At 33.6% G+C, this 23357-nt stretch overlaps 1 protein-coding gene and 1 long non-coding RNA gene across 3 annotated transcripts in view; both read left to right on the forward strand.

Moving 5' to 3' along the window:
• The window catches only part of LOC143062945 (methionine--tRNA ligase, cytoplasmic-like), a 120648-nt gene that overhangs the window by 10271 nt on the left and 87020 nt on the right, over positions 1–23357 (forward strand). For both annotated transcript variants that reach the window (XM_076234801.1, XM_076234800.1), the window contains exons 3-12: positions 7123–7201; positions 8273–8401; positions 8738–8813; positions 11904–12019; positions 13635–13766; positions 18375–18481; positions 19279–19395; positions 20036–20239; positions 21006–21095; positions 22708–22894. In XM_076234801.1, the coding sequence (XP_076090916.1) occupies positions 7123–7201; positions 8273–8401; positions 8738–8813; positions 11904–12019; positions 13635–13766; positions 18375–18481; positions 19279–19395; positions 20036–20239; positions 21006–21095; positions 22708–22894 (1237 nt within the window). The remainder of the gene's footprint in view (positions 1–7122; positions 7202–8272; positions 8402–8737; positions 8814–11903; positions 12020–13634; positions 13767–18374; positions 18482–19278; positions 19396–20035; positions 20240–21005; positions 21096–22707; positions 22895–23357) is intronic.
• Positions 174–3477, forward strand: LOC143062947 (uncharacterized). The gene is made up of 2 exons (XR_012974893.1): positions 174–1032; positions 2702–3477. It is a non-coding gene; the product is annotated as an uncharacterized LOC143062947 (long non-coding RNA).

The following is a 23357-nucleotide window of genomic DNA, read 5'->3' on the forward strand; positions in this document are numbered from 1 at the left end:
TGTAAAGTGTAGAGAAAATTTTCTGGGTTGAAGTAACAAGTATCGGAAAACAAAAAGTGTTGTTCAGTTCTTGTATTAAAGCAAGGCATTCACATGATCACAGGGCTTATAGTTAAATCTTTATCTATATTATTTCACAATTGGTCTTGACTTTGGTGATGCATTTTAAATAAAACGTCTTAAGGTGGCTCACCCCAATAAGGACCCCCGGTAGAATTTTTTTATTTTCACATATTTTGTAGATCTTTTTATGCTGAATCCAAAAATGCAAAGAAAAAAGGGGGTCACCAGGCTCGTTTTCCCCTCAAATTGAAGCGAAATGTGCGATTTTGACCCTATTTCCAAACATGCCCACCCTTTCAACAATAACGGTTACATCAAATTCAAAGACTTTTAAAACCAAGTCAGTATGATTTTTATGTGAAAAAACATTAGAATTTGAAATGTAAACCTTTGCCTTGGTTGTTTTTGACTTAAAAATCCTTTTATTTTCAGATTAATGTCTAAATTTTGCATTTTCTAATTTCAGTTTAAGGCAAAAAATATTGGTTTAATCGATTTTTCGTAAAATTTCCCCGGTAGATTTTTTTTAAAAACAGATATGTCAAAGCTATGAACTTTTCGAACATTTTAAGGTAAAATAAAATGGGGGTCACCAGGCTTTTAAAAAAGTTACGAGCTTTTGTTTAACCCCTCTACCCCTTAAGGTCTGATTTCAATGGACTCCATTAATTACTTAATTGTGAATTCTTTATTAATGGCTTTAATAAAATAATGTTTGTAATTATATCAATGAACGATCACTGAATATAAATGTGGTTATCGTATTACTGTTTTTTATCAAAAAGCGAAATTTTGATTATTTTGGTGAAATACGGTAATTTTGTCTGGCGCGAGTTGCTTCCCTCTAATTTGGCGCCATTATCGGACCAGAGGAATTTCAAGGTCGCCATTGCCGAGCAGCATACTATATTGATGAATACGACCATGTACATGCATAACAGACATTGTGGCGAATATACAACGATGAAGGTAGAGTTATTACATAAGAAAACATAGATTTCGATATATTAGGCAGCCAAATGTTATCAGTATAACGAAAAATGCAAACTTGGGGGTTGTCTCAAAATACTCGCTACTGTTGAAAATCACTGCGGCTGAAACCTTGCACCGGCTCAATTTCTGTTCCATGTTTAATGTTATAGATCGTTATAGCTGGTATCTTATTTATGTGTTTATTTTACCCTTTACAGACAAGTTGTAAACATGTCTGGCCAGTTTTGAAAAATATCCGTGTGCAAACGGCCGAAGAGGAAGGGATGACATCTACTATGAAGCACTACAACTGTCATTATTACGCTACCGTTAGTGTCAATGAATAAGTCTTTTTTAATCATCATTTGTAATATCTAATTTCGTAGCCAAGTCAGGGTCATATGTATGTGGGGTACCCCATAACTTCCCTCGGAACAGTTTCTATTCCTTATAGGCTTAGCCCTAACTATATTTCCCTTCCCTTTCAACACTAAAATCCCCCCCCCCCCCTTTTGATTACTTCAATACTTCCATCTCCTTGCTCCAAGACAAAATAAAAATGACAAAATATATTTCCAAGATATCCCCTTTTCTCTGATCCCTCATTCCCCTGTCTCCTTACCCTTGTCCACCCCTCAATTAAGGTCCTCAAGGGATTTGATTGATTTGTTTATTTTCTTGAGAATATGAAATAATTGGCCTAATTTGTAAATGATAAACCCTACATCTTATTGAAGGATTCGTCTTGATCAATCACAATTTGTTTACCATTAACCCCCCCCCCCCCCCTAATTCTGTTAGGTATACAAAAATGTCTTAAGGTCTAGTAATAGAAGTATCAGGGTTAAACATGTACAGAGTGTGGCCATAAGTATTTGTCACTTGAGATTTTTAGCTGTTCATGTATATTGTAAATAAAACTAGATTTAAAAAAAAAAAAAATATTTTGGATTGATTTTTAGCATCCATGTACCAATAGAAGCAGTATTATCACAGGTTTATTTTTTGGCTATATTTTTTTATGTCTCATTTTCATTATTTTCTGTTCAGAAATTCGATATATATTCAACCAAATTAAATTATAAAAAAATATTTTATGTGTTCTCAAGGGAAAACAAAAACACATGAAAACGAACCTATTATCAAATAAACACATAATTTTTTATACCATTCTACTTTTTTTAAGGTTACCCTTGCATTGTCAGTCTTATCAAACTTGCATGTACCTCCCAAATTTGGATTCTGTTCTCCAACTTCAGTTTGCCTCTACCAATGTTATGAAACTAATACACAATTAATGCATATACATGTATATGATACTACAAACAAACAAACATGAAGTTTGAATTTTTGGTGGGGTCGCTTTTACTGTTCTAGAGATATGCCCCTTTACAAAATTAAAAAAATGCTGAATTTTTGTTCCTTTCTTTAACACAAGTTTGCTTCATCCAAATGTTCTGAAACTTATATGCAATGCTTACTACAACAACACTCAGATCAAGGACAAATTTGGGTGGTGTCACTCTTTTCATTCTTTATATGCAAGCGGTTGCTCATCTGTGTCCCATGGACACATTACCTATTATGAATTAGTCTACATCTATATGCTTTTGAATGTCAATAATTGTTGATTTTCTGACAGAATTACTCTGATATTTAATTTCAGACTGCAAGTACATTTGTACATGTACATTGCAAATGGAAGGAGTGATCTTGGAATGTTCAACTTTACTTGGAAACTATTGGCAAAGTTCTGACAGAATTTCATGAGAAGCCAGTATCATATTCTAGTCTTGCAACCGGAAACTATGCGTAAAGTGCTGAAACTTAAGAACAACATTCTACATGTATATATGCAATATGTGTTGCCACAATCCATTTAAGGAGCTAAGATCAACTAAAAATTGGAACTACATGTATATACTTTAGTGCTGTCAAAATCCTTTAAAAAAATCCAATCAAAAGGACCTACTTCACCTATATATATTGCTACCTGTCCCCATGATGAATACAGATCATATATATGAGTCTTATAAAAAAACAGTGAAGGAGAATAAAAATAATGAAAATATAGAGCTGATCAGCAACTGATTGTAAATGTACATGATGTATAAATGGCAACAATTCTTACATGTATACTAGTACATTGAAATTAATTATATTAATAATTTTTTTATAAATTTGATCTCATAGATATTAGAGGAATAAAATCAATCACGTTTCAAAAATTTGATTTAGTTGAGGCTTTTTTTTACGCCCGTTTTCGGGACATATTAAGGTATACCATTGACTGTCCGTCATCAACATGTCGGACATATACTCAAAAATAATAAATACTAAAAGGTACATGTAGTAGATAAACTATTGCGTGCAATAATTTACAATTCTGTCTAGCAATCCTCTTTTAATATGCTATATTGTGAAATAAATAGGTCATCTTCATGTATATTTGGTGTATGAAAAGATTATTAAATGTATTATAACAAATTAAAATATCAAATATGAGGATGTGATATGATTGTAAATGAGACACAAGCTAAGAGACCAAATAACACAGAAATAACTATACATGTAGGTCACCATATGGACTTCAACAATGAGTAAAACCTGTTCTGCATAGTTGGTTTTAAAGGCTTCGAAATGACAAATGAACAATTTAAAACATTTCAAATGAGAAAACTAATGGGTGATTTATGTAAAAAATAATGAATGAAAAACAAATATGTCTGTCTTGCAGGGTTTATCTGAACTTAACCTCATTTTCATGGACTTGTCTGTTTATTGAATTCTAAATATGTTTCAAAATATTTGGTTGTTGGGATGATTGTTACAGAGTCCGACATAGGGTGCAGGCTCATTGGTTGATTATATTGTGAATAACTGAAGCCGGCCCCGCTTTGGCAGTCAGTCTCCACATTGCCACTGGAGAAATAAAATGACTAAGAAAAAAAATGGTATAAGAAAAAAAAATTGAATCACGATAATTTTCTGTTGATATGCACATCTACATAGTATGTCCTTATTATCTAAAAAGGTTTCATGAAATTCTGTTGTGCGGTTTGAGAGGAGTTGCAATGACAAACTGTTGCAGTAGTATATTGAAGCAAATAAGTTCAAAGGGGCCTTACTCCTAGAAAAAAAAATGTGTACATCAAAATAGTATGTCCTTATCTAAAAAGGTTTCATAAAATTCTATTGTGCGGTTTGAGAGGAGTTGCAAGGACAAACATGCAGTAGTATATTGAAGCAAATAAGTTCAAAGGGGCATAACTTCTAGAACACATTTGACTCGTAATTTCCTGTCGATTTGCACATCTGCATAGTATGTCCTTATTATCTAAAAAGGTTTCATGAAATTTTGTTGGTCGGTTTGAGAGGAGTTGTGATGACAAGAAACAGGACAGATAGACTGGCTGATGGACGGACGGACGGACAGGTCAAAAACGTTATACCCTGCGCAACTTCGTTGCATAGGGTATAAAAATAGGAAGATGGGGTATCATTGTTTATGAGGCAACTCTTCACCAGAGACCAATTTACAGAGAAGATAACAATTATGTTCCCGTACGGACTTCAACAATTACTATAAACTGATATACCACATAGTCAAACAAATAAAAGTCCCAGAAATTACGTTTTTTTTATATGATTGCACATAATGAAAATTTAATTTGCATACTGAATGATCACTGGTAAATATTTCAAGCATAATACGGATGAGAACATGCAGATAAGTATCAATTATGAAAGTTATGCAAAGTAAGAGGAGCTAGATATATGGACTGCCATAAGAAAATGAATGGACAATTATGCTTGGTGCATGTATAGGCAAAATTCCCGCTTTTTACCCTACGAGGCTTCGTATGTATATATCCAGCTGTTTGAACACCCTGTATAATCAAGGGATCATCTGTCAGATTAGTCATATTTCTATGTTAACCACACGATATGAAAATAAGCAGATGTGGTATGATTGCCAATGAAACAACTATCCACAAAATTCAATATTATAAATTAAAAAAACATTATCTCCTTTTATCATCACGCATAGATCGATGATTAGTTATGTATTTCTTTGCCACAGTAAGATCAAATCAGTGTTCACAAACAAAATTGTCATTCATATTTTTTGCCGCAATGACATCACTCAACTATATTTTTTTTAATCAAGAACTTTCCTTATTAGCTTACCTTTTAAAAAAGCATGTCAAAAATTAACATAGAAGTTAAAGTTTGCCAACATCCCCGGCTAATATAGTGTTCCTGTGTACTGGGCGTAGTTTTTAAATTACAATCCAAACTTTCCCTGAACCTAGTAGTATAGATTTTTTTTTATATATAAAGTCTTTAGTAGTGTTTGAGACTGTCCGGTACTCTGCGGGTGTATGTCCTAGCAAAATCCCGACATGGTGAAACATGGTTCTCCGCAAAGAGTGCAGTATTGAGGAATTATATCATAGACCGATATATAAGGTCGGAATACTAGGCCAGTCCCGGTTACTTTTGACAGTGGTGTTTCCAGGGGGAGGGTTCCGGGGATTGGAACTCCCCTTTTTTGGACGATAGAATGGGGAAATATAGTTGGAACACCCTCTTTTTGTCCTGGGTTGGAAACCCCCTTTTAAAATGGCTGGATCCACCCCCATTGATCAATTTTCATCTTCATGAAAAGGCGGAAAACAGCAAATTATTGAAGTGTCGTTTTATAACACTCAGTGCTCTGATTCAATTATTTTAGTTTTAATGCTGATATTTTTTTTTTTTTTAATATGAACTCGGTTGACATATTGATAGATACAACAGAAAATTGCAAATCAACAAAATAACAATTCAGCAAAATAAGTAATAGAAGAAAAGTATCATAAAAATAGAAAACATTGGCCCCGAGGTCTTAGATTATAGGACTTAGTCTAGTGTTCCGGAAATCATGGAATTGTGATACGAGAAAAAAATTCAAATGATTTTCGTGCAGGTAAACAAATCTTTAAATTAAAATGTTAGGTGTGCCTGTTAAGTATTAAGTCTGTTAGAAAATTGGCATGTTCAAATTTGTTTTTGGGAAAATAAAAAATATTCTATAATTATCAAAATTTTGCTGTGGAAAAATATGTCGCATAATCGGGAATAAACTCCAAAAAATACTTGGAAATAAAGATATTTCAAGTTTTAAATAGATTTATGACAGAAACAAACTGTTATAAAACGCCAAACGGATTATAGCTTGAAAATAAACCCGCCCGATGCTTTCAAAGCATACTATACGGGCAGAGACATATATACACATATATGTCTCTGATACGGGTCACAAGTCAGTGGCGGATCCAGACCTTTTCCTAAAAGGAGGGGGGGCGCTCTAGTCATGCTTCAATGATTCCCTATATAATCAAATTTTTCCCACGAAAGGGGGGCCGCCACCCCCCCTCCCCCCGTATCCGCCTATGCAAGTTTACCTGATTTTGAAAGCTGTACGATGACATGAAGTTGTTTACATCGCTATCATTTGTTTACAGTTAATCATTGCGTCATTGGCAAAACATTTTCAAAAATAAATCTCCAAGACATCATTTAATTCAACCGGTATTTAAGTGAATTTAAAATATGGTACGAACGGACCCAAGAGGCGACCTTGTAAGATGAGAATGCGTTTTGGGCTTTGCGAAGCGGCACCAAATACCGTCGACGTCATACATGTGACTTTGTCAGTATTTATATATTCTTTTTTTTTTTAACATGTTATATTCATGTATATTTCTGTCCTTTTTAACTTTTATGCGAAAAATGAAGAAAGCACTCTGAATTTCTGATCGAACATATTTCCTGTTTTGAAGAACGTTTTGTATCATTTCGACATTTGTTTACATCGTCAAGGGTGCTTTCATACACGCCCGCGTTCCAAGGTCGTCAAAGCTATTTTTGAGAAGACCCCTAAAAGCGACCGTTCCCAAGGCAGTCGTCGTAAGAAACATGCGTTAAAATATGCGCACTGTTAAAGGGCCGAGCCACCTTAATAGAATGAAATGTCTGCCAGCAAATTATATATTTATAAACTACTATTTTGTTTATCAATTACTTGATATTTAATTTTAGATATATTTCAAATAAAAAATCAGATGAAACTGATGCTGATGTAGATAAATGGTTAGAGTGGGAGAGTTCACAGCTACAGGTAGGTAGGTCAGCATGATGTCTTCATGGTGGTTATAGTGGGAGAGTTCACAGCTACAGGTAGGTAAATGAAGATGAAGTCTTCATGGTGGTTATATGGGGAGAGTTCACAGCTACAGGTAGGTAGGTCAGGATGATGTCTTCATGGTGGTTATAGTGGGAGAGTTCACAGCTACAGGTAGGTAAATGAGGATATGTCTTCATGGTGGTTATAGTGGGAGAGTTCACAGATACAGGTAGGTAAATGAGGATAAAGTCTTCATGGTTCAAACTTGACAAAAGATATCAAAGCGATATTCAAACTCTTAAGTCCAAAACAAACTGACAATGTCATAGCAAAAAAAAGAAGACAAATCACATACAACAGTACACAAAACACAACATAGAAAACAAACTGAAGACTAAGCAACATGAACACCACCAAAAACTGGGGGTGATCTCATGTGTCCCAGAAAGGAATACTGATACTGCTCACATGTTGCATAGTAAGTTACAAGTGTGTAACATAACCATAGTAAAAATACTAATGAAAAAGGATGGGGAAATTAAAGTAAAAATTAGCCTTTTTTTTAACAAGAAATATGTGTATAATGATTTATTGATTATTGTTAGCTTTACGTCAAATGACAAACTATTGTTAAAAGCATTTATTATGCCATCAATCATGATTTGTTTTACAGAAAATCAAGTACATAATTGGTATCTTGTAAAAGATTTATAATTGGCACACTCTCTATTAAAGTTATAAACAGAATGCATACTTGTGCAAAGTTCTTGTATACTAGTTCTCAAATAAATGAATTCTTATTCCTTCTTTAAAAAGTCATATTCACATTATCACAATTTACTCATATATGTTAGATTAAAAATGAGAGAATGATTCTCGGGGAAACCAGGTCAATGGAAACATGTTTCCTAATTTTATTTATCTCCCTGTTTTATTTGCAATTTAAAGTAATTTTCAAAAAATTAATTTGCCTTGAGTAATAATGTGCATTTAGCTCCTAGATAAAAATAATAAAAAAATCTTCTTACTATTTTTTTATACAAAAAAACATTTTATTTTTTGTAGCCAGTTTTATATCCCTACCTTGTGAGTGTTATAGGCTCAGGGAAACCAGAGACTGGATTACTAATACATATACAAACTTTACTGAAATCATTGAATGGAGAATTAAAAGGCAAGAAATTTCTGTCAGAGGTAAGATTAAACATGTTAAAGTACTTAGGAAAATCATTGAATTTTATTTGCAAGTTGTCCAATATGACAGAATGAGTTATTCTGTACCTTGCTCCTAATTTAGATAATTTTGAAAAATTTGAAAAATGTAGTTGGCATATATGAAAACACATTTTTACTTAAATCATGTTAAGTTACATTTTATTTAATTTTGGTACATGAAAAATGGAGACAGATTTAGTATTATTGTTATTAATACACGCTATATTAAGTTTTATTAAAGTGTTTTTTTCAGTTTATGTATTTCATTATGTTGTACTTGCAAACCATGCTTTGTGAATACTGTATTTGTTACAGATTGGTCTTTCAGCTGCTGATTTTGTTCTGTGGGGTTCACTGTACCCACTTCTTGCTGGAAAATTTGTATTAAAAGGTAGGCGTTACTTCCCTTAGACTGTGTTGCTCATAATAATAATAATAATAAATTCTTTATTTAAAGAGGGTAAACTCAGTTCTCACCTCACCTCTCACCTATCCTCTTCATGCCAGTCGGCATTTAAGGCCCTGATACATTCTTTCCATTTTACACGGTCTTTAGCTGCTGTTCTTGCTGTAGTCCAGCTGTTCCATCCAAGTGATGTTCTTTCAGTCTCTACAGTTCGTCTCCAGGTAGTTTTGGGACGTCCAACTTTCCTCTTTCCCTCAGGTTTCCATGTCAGTGCAACTGAGCATATTCTGTTGGTATCCATCCTTAGCACATGGCCAATCCATCTCCATCTTCGTTCTATTATATCTTCACTTAGCTTCTTTGTTCCAGCTTTTATGTGAAGGTTTTCGTTGGATATTTTATCAGGCCATCTTATTTTCAGTATCTGTCTTAAACATCTGTTTTGAAAAGTGTTTAATTTCTTCTTGTCTTGTTCGGTTGTTTTCCAGGTTTCACATCCATATAGTAGTACTGATGTGACTAAGCTGTTAAACAACCTGACTTTGTTTTAAATGACAGTACCGAGGATCTCCATATTTTTCTTAGCCTGCTAAATTGGCCTTTAGCTTTCTCAACCTGTTGTCCATGTCATTGTCACAGCCACCTTTTGTTGTTACTTTTCCTCCTAGGTAAGTGAAGGTATCGACATCCTCTAGGTCTTTCTCATTTAACTTCACTGGGTTGTTATTTGTGGTGTTCATCCGCATTACTTTTGTTTTAGAGGTGTTAATCTTAAGTCCTATTTTGCTGGCATTCTCTTGAAGTTTATCTGTTTTCAGTTGTATGTGTTGGAATTTGGAAGACAGTAGTGCTAGGTCATCAGCAAAATCAAGGTCCTCTAGTTTGGTGGTAAATTTCCATCTGATTCCTGTTTCATGATCTTTAATCGTTTGCTTCATGACATAGTCAATGGCTAATAGAAATAAGAAACCAGACATCACACATCCTTGTTTTACTCCAGTTTTTACTTTAAACCATTCTGATTGTATTCCTTCGTCTATGACTGCACACTCAAATGAGTCATAAAAGAGTTTTATAACTGTGATGAGTTTGTCCGGGATGTGGTAAGCTTTTAAGATGGACCATAAGCTTTCCCTGTGGATGGAATCAAACGCCTTTTCAAAGTCTACAAAGTTGATGTATAAAGGAGCATTCCATTCCGAACTTTGTTCTATGATGTTTCTTAACGTGAAAAGTTGTTCTGTAGTGCTTTTACCCCTTCTGAAGCCAGCTTGTTCTTGTCTCAGCTCTTCATCTATTCCTTCTTGTATTCTTTGGATAATGATGTTTGTGAATACCTTACTTGGCACAGAAAGCAGTGTTATGCCTCTGTAGTTATCGCAGCATGTTCGATCTCCTTTTTTTACTATTTTAACTATCAGACCTTTATTCCAGTCTTTTGGTATTTCATCTCCAATCCATATCATATTGTAAAGTTTATGTGAATACTTGGTGGTTGTTATTGTATCTGCTTTTAGTATCTCAGCTGTTATGCCATCTATGCCTCCTGACTTCCCATTTTTTAATCTTTTCAATGATTTTGAAATTTCTTCTTTCCTGATTGGACCTGTATCTATTTCTCTTTCCTCGATTTCATAGTTTAAATTAATGTTAAATGTTAATTCAGGTTCAGGTCTGTTCAAGACTTCTTGAAAGTGTTCTTTCCATCTTTTTAGTTTTTCATCATGGTTAGTATTGGTTTTCCAGACTTATCTTTGATGACTTGAGGTGGTTTCTGTTTTTCATTGCAAATTGTTCTTGTTACTTCGTATACTGTTTTCATCATACCATTGCTTGCTGCTTTTTCAGCTTCTTCTATTAATTTGTCTGTCCATTGCCTTTTGTCATTTCTCATACTTTTCTTCACCTCCTTGTCTTTGTCACTGTACTTGGCATGTAAGTTGTTCTTAACTCGTTCTGATCTACTGTTGTTAGTTCTTTCCTTTAGTTGTCTTCTCTCATCTACAAGTTTCTATGACTCATTGGAGATCCAGGGCTTTTGCCCACGCTCTTTGAAACCTAGGGTGTTAGTTGCTGTTTCTTTATAGCAAACTCAGTTAGTTACAATAAACTAATCTTCCCTGAGGCCCTCACATACAAATTACAATTCAATCAAAACAGATATTTACACATAGTTAATTTACAGTCATGTAGTTCAATGTCATTAACATAAGATATAATGCTGTTTAAGATGTATACATGAAACCAAAAAATCAAATGAAAATAAAAAATATACAAATACATTGTAGCAAACTTTTCCTATCAGGGTTGTGTTAGGTACTTCTTGATACTTTGCTTAAAAGTAAAAGTGTTTTGAGTTTTACGCATTTTGTGTGGTAGTTCATTCCATAACACTGATCCAGAATAAGCAAAGGATTTCTTAAATAGTTCAGCTTTTGGCTTAGGAACTATCAGATTACCTTGAGTGACACCTCTTAAGGAGTAAGGATTATTATCTGATTTCAGTTTAAACTTTTGAACTAGGTACATTTGTTCTTCCATATGCATACATTTATATAGAAGTAAATATTTGTGGTATTTTATTCTATTGTCAACTGTCATCAACCCAAGTTTTTTAAATAAGGGAGCAATATTATAAGTTATATGGTTCGCTACTGACCCCATACGGATCCAAAGAGGGTTAGTAAAATCCATAGGGGTGAGGCCGGAGGCTGGACTTTTTCTGCGGCGTTTTGTTGAAAAATAAACAATGAAACACAACAACATTAATAGATGACGTCGCCATTAACGCGTCATGAACCCCATAAGAAACTTACTAACCCCATACGGTCTCATAGGGGGTCACCACGTGACGGCATTTAACCAATCACAACGTGATAATTCATCTGTGGTCCGATAAATATATATACAATGCACTTCGTTTACAATATTTTCTTTCTTTTGGTTACACAGTCACAATATTGTAGTAAATAACTAAAATTTCAAAATGTTGACAGTCTGACTCATATCTGCTAGAAATAAAAATGAATTTATTTTGCATAAATTAAGTAATAATGAGAGAAACCATTATTTCAGGTTGGGAAGGTTTATATCCTAAGATAAAAACTTGGTTTACTGCAATGTGTGATTTGCCATCTTGCCAAAAAGCTGTCACATTGGTGATAACAAATGGTGATACAGCTTCATTGAAGGTAACATAAGTTAGAAATAACACATTTGAATAAAAGATATAAATAGCAAATTTAAATAAAAGTTATAAATAACACTTTTGAAAAAAAATTATAAATGGATATAAGTGTAGGATTTAATTGATGTCAACCATGAAATAGTGTCCACCGGACATTATTTCATAGTAAAGACTGTCCATGGATAATATTTTCTTCATTTATTGTGTCCAGGACAAAATGTCTTCGGGTATGTAAAAGTGTCCATGAGTATGGACATTGTTTAATACTATAATTCTGTCCAGGTGGACATTATTTCACAGGACATTTTTGATATGATTAAAGTATTAAATGATATCTATTGAATTGTTACTTCTAGACATATTTTAGCCTATAATTGCGAATTTGAATACATTGTTACTTTGCTGGAGAGTTGTCTCATTGGCACTCATACCAATCTTATCTTCTTATTTATAATTTGTAATGCATTAATATGTATAATGATTTAAATTCAAATAAGTAACAGATGCTGTTCAGTATTATTTTCCTTAGAGGACACAATTTAATAACAATTACTACAAAAAATTGTCCTGTATGGGTGGACCATATCTCATAAGTGTTGCTGGAAAATGCTGTTTACTTAGTAAGGGGACAATATTTCATAGCAATGGACATTTTCAACACCTAAATTCTATATTTTCTTTAGCCTTCTTCTCATAGTAAATATAGTGTAGTTCTTCATTTTTGATTTTATACTTTACACACTTCCTTCTGTTTGGTCTTCATCGTAATTCGCATTAGCTGGGTATTTCTTTGAACTTAAATGTCTCTATATTCACTTACATTCATTATTTGTTTGTTTTCATTTGTATATTAAACAATTTCTAATCGATGGCGCAGATTTTAAAAAAAAATTCAAGTTTAAATAAAACATTTTTATGACCTTTGTATTACTTCCCTTGGAGGACACAATTTTCTAGTATTTTCTATGAAAAATTGTCCTGTGGGTGGATACTATTTCATACTTTTTTTCAGTAAAAATCTGTCCACTTGAGGGACAATATTAAATGGCAATGGACATTATATAATACATAAATTCTATGAAAACTGTCCAGGTGGATACTTTTTCAAAGGACACTATTATGTCTTGCATAAGAAAATGTGATATGAGTGCCAATGATACAACTCTCCATCCAAGTCATGATTTATAAAATTAAACAGCACATTTGAATAAAAGATTTTAAAAATATGTTTAAAGAATCATTACTGTTATTTTCTACTCATTTTAGCAATTTTATGGGGGTCTGTAACAATGGTTGTGGAAGTCATCAAATGGCAGTATCTTATTTTTGATAGGAATTAATTGTTTTATTGTCTTTAAAAGTTAAAAACAAATGTTTTATGAATTATATGTATGAAACTTGTGTATTCAAAATCAGCATCCAAGTCTGAAATTTAAAACAATTTAATTTTTGCAAAACTCCTTTAACAGGATAAACATAAAAAAAAAAGATATGGGACTAAAGATTTATAGACAGAATTTATTTATGTAGAGAGGGTCCAATAAAAAACGAATTACCCAGTAGTTAGTACACAAAAATGAGGTACACAAAAATGAGGCAGTCCATTTTTTGTTTTTTAGGAATCATTATTGTCACAACCTGCACCCCTACCTCTTCCTCATCTGAAAAATGTTGAAAAACTAGACAAGGTGAAAGTAGACAATAAAGCGAAAGTGAAAGTAGAGAAAGCAGCTGAACCAGAAGAAATACAGGTACCAATTCTTATCAGTCTTCCTTGCTCATACATAATCCTGCTCAGCACCTCTGTAAAATCTAATGATGTGGCATCATTTCAAATTTTTTTATATAGTCGGCCTTAGCTTGATGACTTAGAACCAGACTTATAACAGATCTTTTTATATAGTCGGCCTTAGCTTGATGACTTAGAACCAGACTTATAACAGATCTTTTTATATAGTCGGCCTTAGCTTGATGACTTAGAACCAGACTTATAACAGATCTTTTTATATAGTGGGCCTTAGCTTGATGACTTAGAACCAGACTTATAACAGATCTTTTTATATAGTCGGCCTTAGCTTGATGACTTAGAACCAGACTAATAACAGATCTTTTTATATAGTCGGCCTTAGCTTGATGACTTAGAACCAGACTTATAACAGATCTTTTTATATAGTGGGCCTTAGCTTGATGACTTAGAACCAGACTTTTAACAGATCTTTTTATATAGTCGGCCTTAGCTTGATGACTTAGAACCAGACTTATAACAGATATTTTTATATAGTGGGCCTTAGCTTGATGACTTAGAACCAGACTTATAACAGATCTTTTGATATAGTCGGCCTTAGCTTGATGACTTAGAACCAGACTTATAACAGATCTTTTTATTTAGTCGGCCTTAGCTTGTTGACTTAGAACCAGACTAATAACAGATCTTTTTATATAGTCGGCCTTAGCTTGATGACTTAGAACCAGACTTATAACAGATCTTTTTATATAGTCGGCCTTAGCTTGATGACTTAGAACCAGACTTATAACAGATCTTTTTATATAGTGGGCCTTAGCTTGATGACTTAGAACCAGACTAATAACAGATCTTTTTATATAGTCGGCCTTAGCTTGATGACTTAGAACCAGACTTATAACAGATCTTTTTATATAGTGGGCCTTAGCTTGATGACTTAGAACCAGACTTATAACAGATCTTTTTATATAGTCGGCCTTAGCTTGATGACTTAGAACCAGACTTATAACAGATCTTTTTATTTAGTCGGCCTTAGCTTGATGACTTAGAACCAGACTTATAACAGATCTTTTTATATAGTCGGCCTTAGCTTGATGACTTAGAACCAGACTTATAACAGATCTTTTTATATAGTGGGCCTTAGCTTGATGACTTAGAACCAGACTTATAACAGATCTTTTTATATAGTCGGCCTTAGCTTGATGACTTAGAACCAGACTAATAACAGATCTTTTTATATAGTCGGCCTTAGCTTGATGACTTAGAACCAGACTTATAACAGATCTTTTTATATAGTCGGCCTTAGCTTGATGACTTAGAACCAGACTTATAACAGATCTTTTTATATAGTCGGCCTTAGCTTGATGACTTAGAACCAGACTTATAACAGATCTTTTTATATAGTGGGCCTTAGCTTGATGACTTAGAACCAGACTAATAACAGATCTTTTTATATAGTCGGCCTTAGCTTGATGACTTAGAACCAGACTTATAACAGATCTTTTTATATAGTCGGCCTTAGCTTGATGACTTAGAACCAGACTTATAACAGATCTTTTTATATAGTCGGCCTTAGCTTGATGACTTAGAACCAGACTTATAACAGATCTTTTTATATAGTCGGCCTTAGCTTGATGACTTAGAACCAGACTTATAACAGATCTTTTTATATAGTCGGCCTTAGCTTGATGACTTAGAACCAGACTAATAACAGATCTTTTTATATAGTCAGCCTTAGCTTGATGACTTAGAATCAGACTTATAACAGATCTTTTTATAAAGTCGGCCTTAGCTTGATGACTTAGAACCAGACTTATAACAGATCTTTTTATATAGTCGGCCTTAGCTTGATGACTTAGAACCAGACTTATAACAGATCTTTTTATAAAGTCGGCCTTAGCTTGATGACTTAGAACCAGACTTATAACAGATCTTTTTATATAGTGGGCCTTAGCTTGATGACTTAGAACCAGACTTATAACAGATCTTTTTATAAAGTCGGCCTTAGCTTGATGACTTAGAACCAGACTTATAACAGATCTTTTTATATAGTCGGCCTTAGCTTGATGACTTAGAACCAGACTTATAACAGATCTTTTTATATAGTGGACCTTAACTTGATGACTTAGAACCAGACTTATAACAGATCTTTTTATATAGTGGGCCTTAGCTTGATGACTTAGAACCAGACTAATAACAGATCTTTTTATATAGTCAGCCTTAGCTTGATGACTTAGAATCAGACTTATAACAGATCTTTTTATAAAGTCGGCCTTAGCTTGATGACTTAGAACCAGACTAATAACAGATCTTTTTATATAGTGGGCCTTAGCTTGATGACTTAGAACCAGACTTATAACAGATCTTTTTATAAAGTCGGCCTTAGCTTGATGACTTAGAACCAGACTTATAACAGATCTTTTTATATAGTCGGCCTTAGCTTAATGACTTAGAACCAGACTTATAACAGATCTTTTTATATAGTGGACCTTAACTTGTTGACTTAGAACCAGACTTATAACAGATCTTTTTATTTAGTCGGCCTTAGCTTGATGACTTAGAACCAGACTTATAACAGATCTTTTTATAAAGTCGGCCTTAGCTTGATGACTTAGAACCAGACTTATAACAGATCTTTTTATATAGTCGGCCTTAGCTTGATGACTTAGAACCAGACTTATAACAGATCTTTTGATATAGTCGGCCTTAGCTTGATGACTTAGAACCAGACTTATAACAGATCTTTTTATATAGTCGGCCTTAGCTTGATGACTTAGAACCAGACTTATAACAGATCTTTTTATATAGTCGGCCTTAGCTTGATGACTTAGAACCAGACTTATAACAGATCTTTTTATATAGTCGGCCTTAGCTTGATGACTTAGAACCAGACTTATAACAGATCTTTTTATTTAGTGGGCCTTAGCTTGATGACTTAGAACCAGACTTATAACAGATCTTTTTATATAGTCGGCCTTAGCTTGATGACTTAGAACCAGACTAATAACAGATCTTTTTATATAGTCGGCCTTAGCTTGATGACTTAGAACCAGACTTATAACAGATCTTTTTATATAGTCGGCCTTAGCTTGATGACTTAGAACCAGACTTATAACAGATCTTTTTATATAGTCGGCCTTAGCTTGATGACTTAGAACCAGACTTATAACAGATCTTTTTATATAGTCGGCCTTAGCTTGATGACTTAGAACCAGACTTATAACAGATCTTTTTATTTGACATGGCATTGATTAGATTGAGGTGAATTTTGAATTTTGGTGGGGTCACTTTTGTCTTTCTTTAGTCATATCCTTGTGTATAAATTGGAAAAATGCTAAATTTGCCATCTATTTACAAACAGGGGTCATCTGTGTCCTATGGAGACGTTCTTCTCTTGTTAAGTATTGTAACAATAACACCGTAGGAACTTAACTCAGCAGGGTCCTTTTTGAAGAAATATTTCGCATTTGGTACTGTTGTTTGCCATCATATGTTGATAACCATATTATACTGTCAATTTGTTACAGAAGCTATGGAACTTTGACCAAATTATAGAAAATCTCACAGTATATGCCAAACCAAGATGTCCATTTATTGTTAAATAACAGTCTTTTATTAGGGTCCCGCCAAAGGCGGTCCCCTATAGTGATCAGTCTGTCCGTCCGTCCGTCCGTCCGTCCGTCCGTCCGTCCGTCCGTCCGTCCGTTTGTCCGTCCGTAACACTTTGTGTCCGCTCCATATCTAGAGAACCATTATGATTCCATACTTTATACTTTACATGTTTATTAACCACCACTAGAGGGCGTGTCATGATGTATGTACAACTTCCTAGGTCAAAGGTCAAGGTCAAAAAACTTTGGTTTCAGTTGACAACCCTGTGTCCTGTGGTGAAGATCGTGTCCGCTCTATATCTTGAGAACCGTTATGATTTCAAAGTTTATACTTGACATGTATATGAACCAACACCAGAGGGTGTGTCATAATTTATGAACGACTGCCTAGGGCATAGTTCAAGGTCAAAAACTTTGGTTTCAGTTGACAACCCCATGTCCTATGGTAAAGATTGTGTCCGCTCTATATCTTGAGAACCGTTATCATTTCAAAGTTTATACTTGACATGTATATAAACCAACACCAAAGGGTGTGTCATAATTTATGTGCAACTTCCTAGGTCAAAGGTCAAGGTCAAAAACTTTGGTTTCAGTTGACAACCCCATGTCCTATGGTAAAGATCGTGTCCGCTCTATATCTTGAGAACCTTTATCATTTCAAAGTTTATACTTGACATGTTTATAAACCAACACCAAAGGGTGTGTCATAATTTATTTACAACTTCATAGGTCAAAGGTCAAGGTCAAAAACTTTGATTTCAGTTGACAAACCCATGTCCTATGGTAAAGATACAATTTTTTAATGCACATTATTCACAGCGGGGCCCACAGAGATGGCTCCCATCTCAATGATATCTAGTTTTGGATGTTTCTTGCAAAATGAATTTGATATCTTCTATACAATGCAAAATTTAAATATTTTTAGTGGTATATTTATTGTCTGACATTGTAATAATTTGAAGAAAAAAATATTTGTACAGTTTTTTTGTTTTTGAATTTTTGAAAAGGTAATATCACAAAAAGCTGTAACAAAAGAGGAGTTGTCAGCTGCTGTAGATGCATGGAATTCTGGGAAGATTAAATGTCCAAAACCACTGGAGCGTCAACATCCAATGTAAGTACCTGTACATATGAAACCTATGCTTCATTGCTTCCAAAATATATTGAGTGTTGGAAAAGTAAAAGTGACAAATACTACAGGTGTAAACTAGAATGGATATACCACCAACTATTGATATTTTTTTAGCACTTTGATGAAAAATACTAGAAAACTGATGATAAGTCTTGAAATTGCAAAGAGGTATAAACTTATTTTTCCATGCGAAAAGCTATGACTTTGAGATGAGGAACAGCATTTTAAATGATGTCATGTGCATGTTAAAACATTTGTTGTTATGAATTAATAAACCATATATCCATTCTCTTTCATCATGTTGATTTTATGGGTGAATGAAATGAAATGAAAATGAAAATATAGCTGTTAAATTTCACAGTTATTATGTATCATTAGTTTAAACATATTTATTTATAGTGGATTGGGAAACAAGTTTTGCAACTTATATTAATCCCTTTCCACTTTGCGGGTGCGAGTGCTGCCTTGTAGCGGCATTAGCCTAACTCTTTTTCGAGATCTACAAGGGTGTCTTTAACGTGCAAGAGATATGGCTCTCTCTTAACACGGGCCAGCCATTTATCGTCCCCTTCCGACGGACTATCATCGTTTCCTCAAGACCATACTCGCAGATGGTGTCAAGGGAGAGCCGAAAATTGAGTTCCTGAAATTTTCATCCCAAACGGGAATCGAACCAGGAACCTTTGTGTTAGTAGTCCGATGCACTAACCACTACACCACGGCTCTCTATATCATTGTTATTGGTTGATTGAAATCAACAATGGATTCTTTATTTATAGATTGCCAAAGGAGGGTGAAAGAAACATACTAATTACCAGTGCATTGCCATATGTAAACAATGTGCCACATCTTGGTAATATTATTGGTTGTGTACTGAGTGCTGATGTCTTCTCTAGGTATGTTAAAGGGGAAAAAATTGCAACACATAAATACCTTTTTTATGTACTGTAAATTTAAAAATTATTGTGTACATATATGATTGCTATTTTGTCATTTTAGATTAAAATGCGATTAAATTTTTGCAATATTGAGAATAATTCATAAAATTAAAAATCAAAATGCGAATTTATATAATTGCGATTATAACCTGTTGCATTTTGGCAATAATAAAAACATTGCAATAATTTCTGAGTTTACAGTAGAAATTACCCTTATGTTCAAATAATGTGCATCATGTGTCGTACTTTGAAAAGGCAGAAATTCAAGAAAAGAGTATAAATAATTAACACAAAAAGTTTTTTTGGTTCTCCAAAAATTTGCAATCTATACATTTCATCAACTGATATCAACATTTTTTGTATTTAGCTGAATTTTGTCTCTGAATGACTTTCAATCTGCTCAGAACAACCTTCTGATCTTAAGCTACAATTATTTTTTATTTGTGACTTCAAACTTTTTAAATTGTGCTACGCAATGGCAAACATATTTGAATAAAAATTTAAATACATTTGATTGTATAATAGATAATAAGGAAAATGTTCTATCCTTCTAATTGTGTGACTGATTATTTTACTGTATGATTTCCTCCTGTTATAGATATTGTAGACTGAGAGGATATAATTGTTTATATGTCTGTGGTACAGATGAATATGGGACTGCTACAGAAACTAAGGCCATTGAGGAAAAGCTGACGCCACAACAGATCTGTGATAAATATAACAAGTTACATACAGAAATTTATGATTGGTTCAATATTGATTGTGACTTCTTTGGCAGGACAACAACTAAAGAACAGACAAGGTAATATTGATGGGACGTTTCATTTGTTATTATACATTTTGCATGTCCAAATAAAAGCTCAGATGTGTTAAAGATCTATTTCGAAGACAGAATATCATAAAAATAGAAGTTTATTCGAGCACTTGGGACAAGGTACTATTGATCTGATGGTTCACACGTAATTATCCATCTAACATCCCAAATAAATGCAAACTTTTGAATAAGCTCTATCTCTTATACAGAATATTATAAAAAGAGAAGTGCTTTTGTCATCCTATTTGATACCTGATAATTTAAGTGACACATGGCAAACAGTACCTGTTGGTAGCGAGAATTTTTGCTGTGCTTTTACACCAAAAATTGAAAATAACATTTATATGTATGTTATAGTCATCAGATTCACATATAGGATTTACTTTCACCAGGAATGCTCGAAGCGGAATATTTTGAAAGCAATAGGTATACATGAACTGACACCTGTTTTAATTATTTGTTCCTAAGTCATACAAAAATTATTTAATTAGATACTTAGAGTATAAACTGTTGAATATGGACGTGGAATTTTGATTACATGTACTACAAATTATTCTTGAAAGCAAGAGAGAATAGTATAATTTTTGGAAGATTTCTAACCAATAAAAAAATGTAATTTTTTTTTATCCAGTCTAAATACTTCTATAGACTGTATTAAAACAGCAATACAGGTCTACTAAATATAGTTTATTGGTTCTGCTGTAGACATTAATATGGAGACAATAATTTATGTAACAACACCTTTTGGTTACAGTATAGCACAGGACATATTTTGGAAGTTATACAATCAAGGATATATACTGAAGGACAGCATTGATCAACTTCATTGTACAGCTTGTGATAGGTAGGTTACTGTGGATATATACTGAAGGACAGCATTGATCAACTTCATTGTACAGCTTGTGATAGGTAGGTTACTGTGGATATATACTGAAGGACAGCATTGATCAACTTCATTGTACAGCTTGTGATAGGTAGGTTACTGTGGATATATACTGAAGGACAGCATTGATCAACTTCATTGTACTGCTTGTGATAGGTAGGTTACTGTGGATATATACTGAAGGACAGCATTGATCAACTTCATTGTACTGCTTGTGATAGGTAGGTTACTGTGGATATATACTGAAGGACAGCATTGATCAACTTCATTGTACAGCTTGTGATAGGTAGGTTACTGTGGATATATACTGAAGGACAGCATTGATCAACTACATTGTACTGCTTGTGATAGGTAGGTTACTGTGGATATATACTGAAGGACAGCATTGATCAACTTCATTGTACAGCATGTGATAGGTAGGTTACTGTGGATATATACTGAAGGACAGCATTGATCAACTTCATTGTACTGCTTGTGATAGGTAGGTTACTGTGGATATATACTGAAGGACAGCATTGATCAACTTCATTGTACTGCTTGTGATAGGTAGGTTACTGTGGATATATACTGAAGGACAGCATTGATCAACTTCATTGTACAGCTTGTGATAGGTAGGTTACTGTGGATATATACTGAAGGACAGCATTGATCAACTTCATTGTACTGCTTGTGATAGGTAGGTTACTGTGGATATATACTGAAGGACAGCATTGATCAACTTCATTGTACAGCTTGTGATAGGTAGGTTACTGTGGATATATACTGAAGGACAGCATTGATCAACTTCATTGTACTGCTTGTGATAGGTAGGTTACTGTGGATATATACTGAAGGACAGCATTGATCAACTTCATTGTACTGCTTGTGATAGGTAGGTTACTGTGGATATATACTGAAGGACAGCATTGATCAACTACATTGTACTGCTTGTGATAGGTAGGTTACTGTGGATATATACTGAAGGACAGCATTGATCAACTTCATTGTACAGCTTGTGATAGGTAGGTTACTGTGGATATATACTGAAGGACAGCATTGATCAACTACATTGTACTGCTTGTGATAGGTAGGTTACTGTGGATATATACTGAAGGACAGCATTGATCAACTACATTGTACTGCTTGTGATAGGTAGGTTACTGTGGATATATACTGAAGGACAGCATTGATCAACTTCATTGTACTGCTTGTGATAGGTAGGTTACTGTGGATTAGTCATTATACTTATTTTCATAGATTTAATGGGCAAAGGTGAGCCACAATTCAATTGTTCAGCTTATTACAAGTTTTTTATAAGATTGAATTCTGACTTGGCAAAACTATTGAAATCAATAATCAACAAACGTATGGTATGCTTGTAGATATATATCAATAAACATAGATATAAAGATGAAATAAGAAAGAAACAATATGATATTCTTTTAAAATTTAATAGAAAATTGTTATTTGGTAAATTTTCAAATATATTTCTGATCTAAAAGTTTTCACACCTTAAAGAAGAAAATATTGATGAAGATGGTTTTTATATTTGTATTTTATCTCAAGCAGATTTACACATGTTTGTGTGTTTTAGGTTTTTAGCTGACAGATTTGTAGAAGGCACATGTCCACTTTGTACATATGAAGATGCCCGTGGCGACCAGTGTGACAAATGTGGAAAATTAATTAATGCTGTAGATCTACGCAACCCTAAGTGTAAACTATGTAAAGCTACGCCTGTCATCAAAAGTACACAACATTTATTCTTAGATTTACCCAAGGTAAAGCTATCTCAGTCATCAAAAGTACACATTATTAGTTCTAAGATTTACCCAAGGTAAAGCTTTATCAGTCATCAAAAGTATACAACATTCATTCTTAGATTTACCCAAGCTGAAGCTTATTAATCATCAAAAGTACACAACATTTATTCTTTGATTTACCCAAGTTAAAGCTATATTATAATTAATCATCAAAAGTACACAACATTTATTCTTAGATTTACCCAAAGTACACCAGTTATCAATCTATATACTGTTAACCAACTTATTTTTTTATGGATACTTTATTTTGCACTATTCTTTCTAGTAGACTAGGCTAAGATTTAATTTCATGATTGTCTTTTTTTTCTGTGATATTTATATGTCTTATTTTTCTGTGATATTTATATAAGAAGATCTGTGTTTTAATAAATCCTTAGGATTTGCATATGCTTTTTTTTCTATTTAGTAAAGTTGCAAAAAT

The sequence above is a fragment of the Mytilus galloprovincialis genome, chromosome 2, assembly GCF_965363235.1.
Source record: "Mytilus galloprovincialis chromosome 2, xbMytGall1.hap1.1, whole genome shotgun sequence".
Classification (NCBI taxonomy): domain Eukaryota; kingdom Metazoa; phylum Mollusca; class Bivalvia; order Mytilida; family Mytilidae; genus Mytilus; species Mytilus galloprovincialis.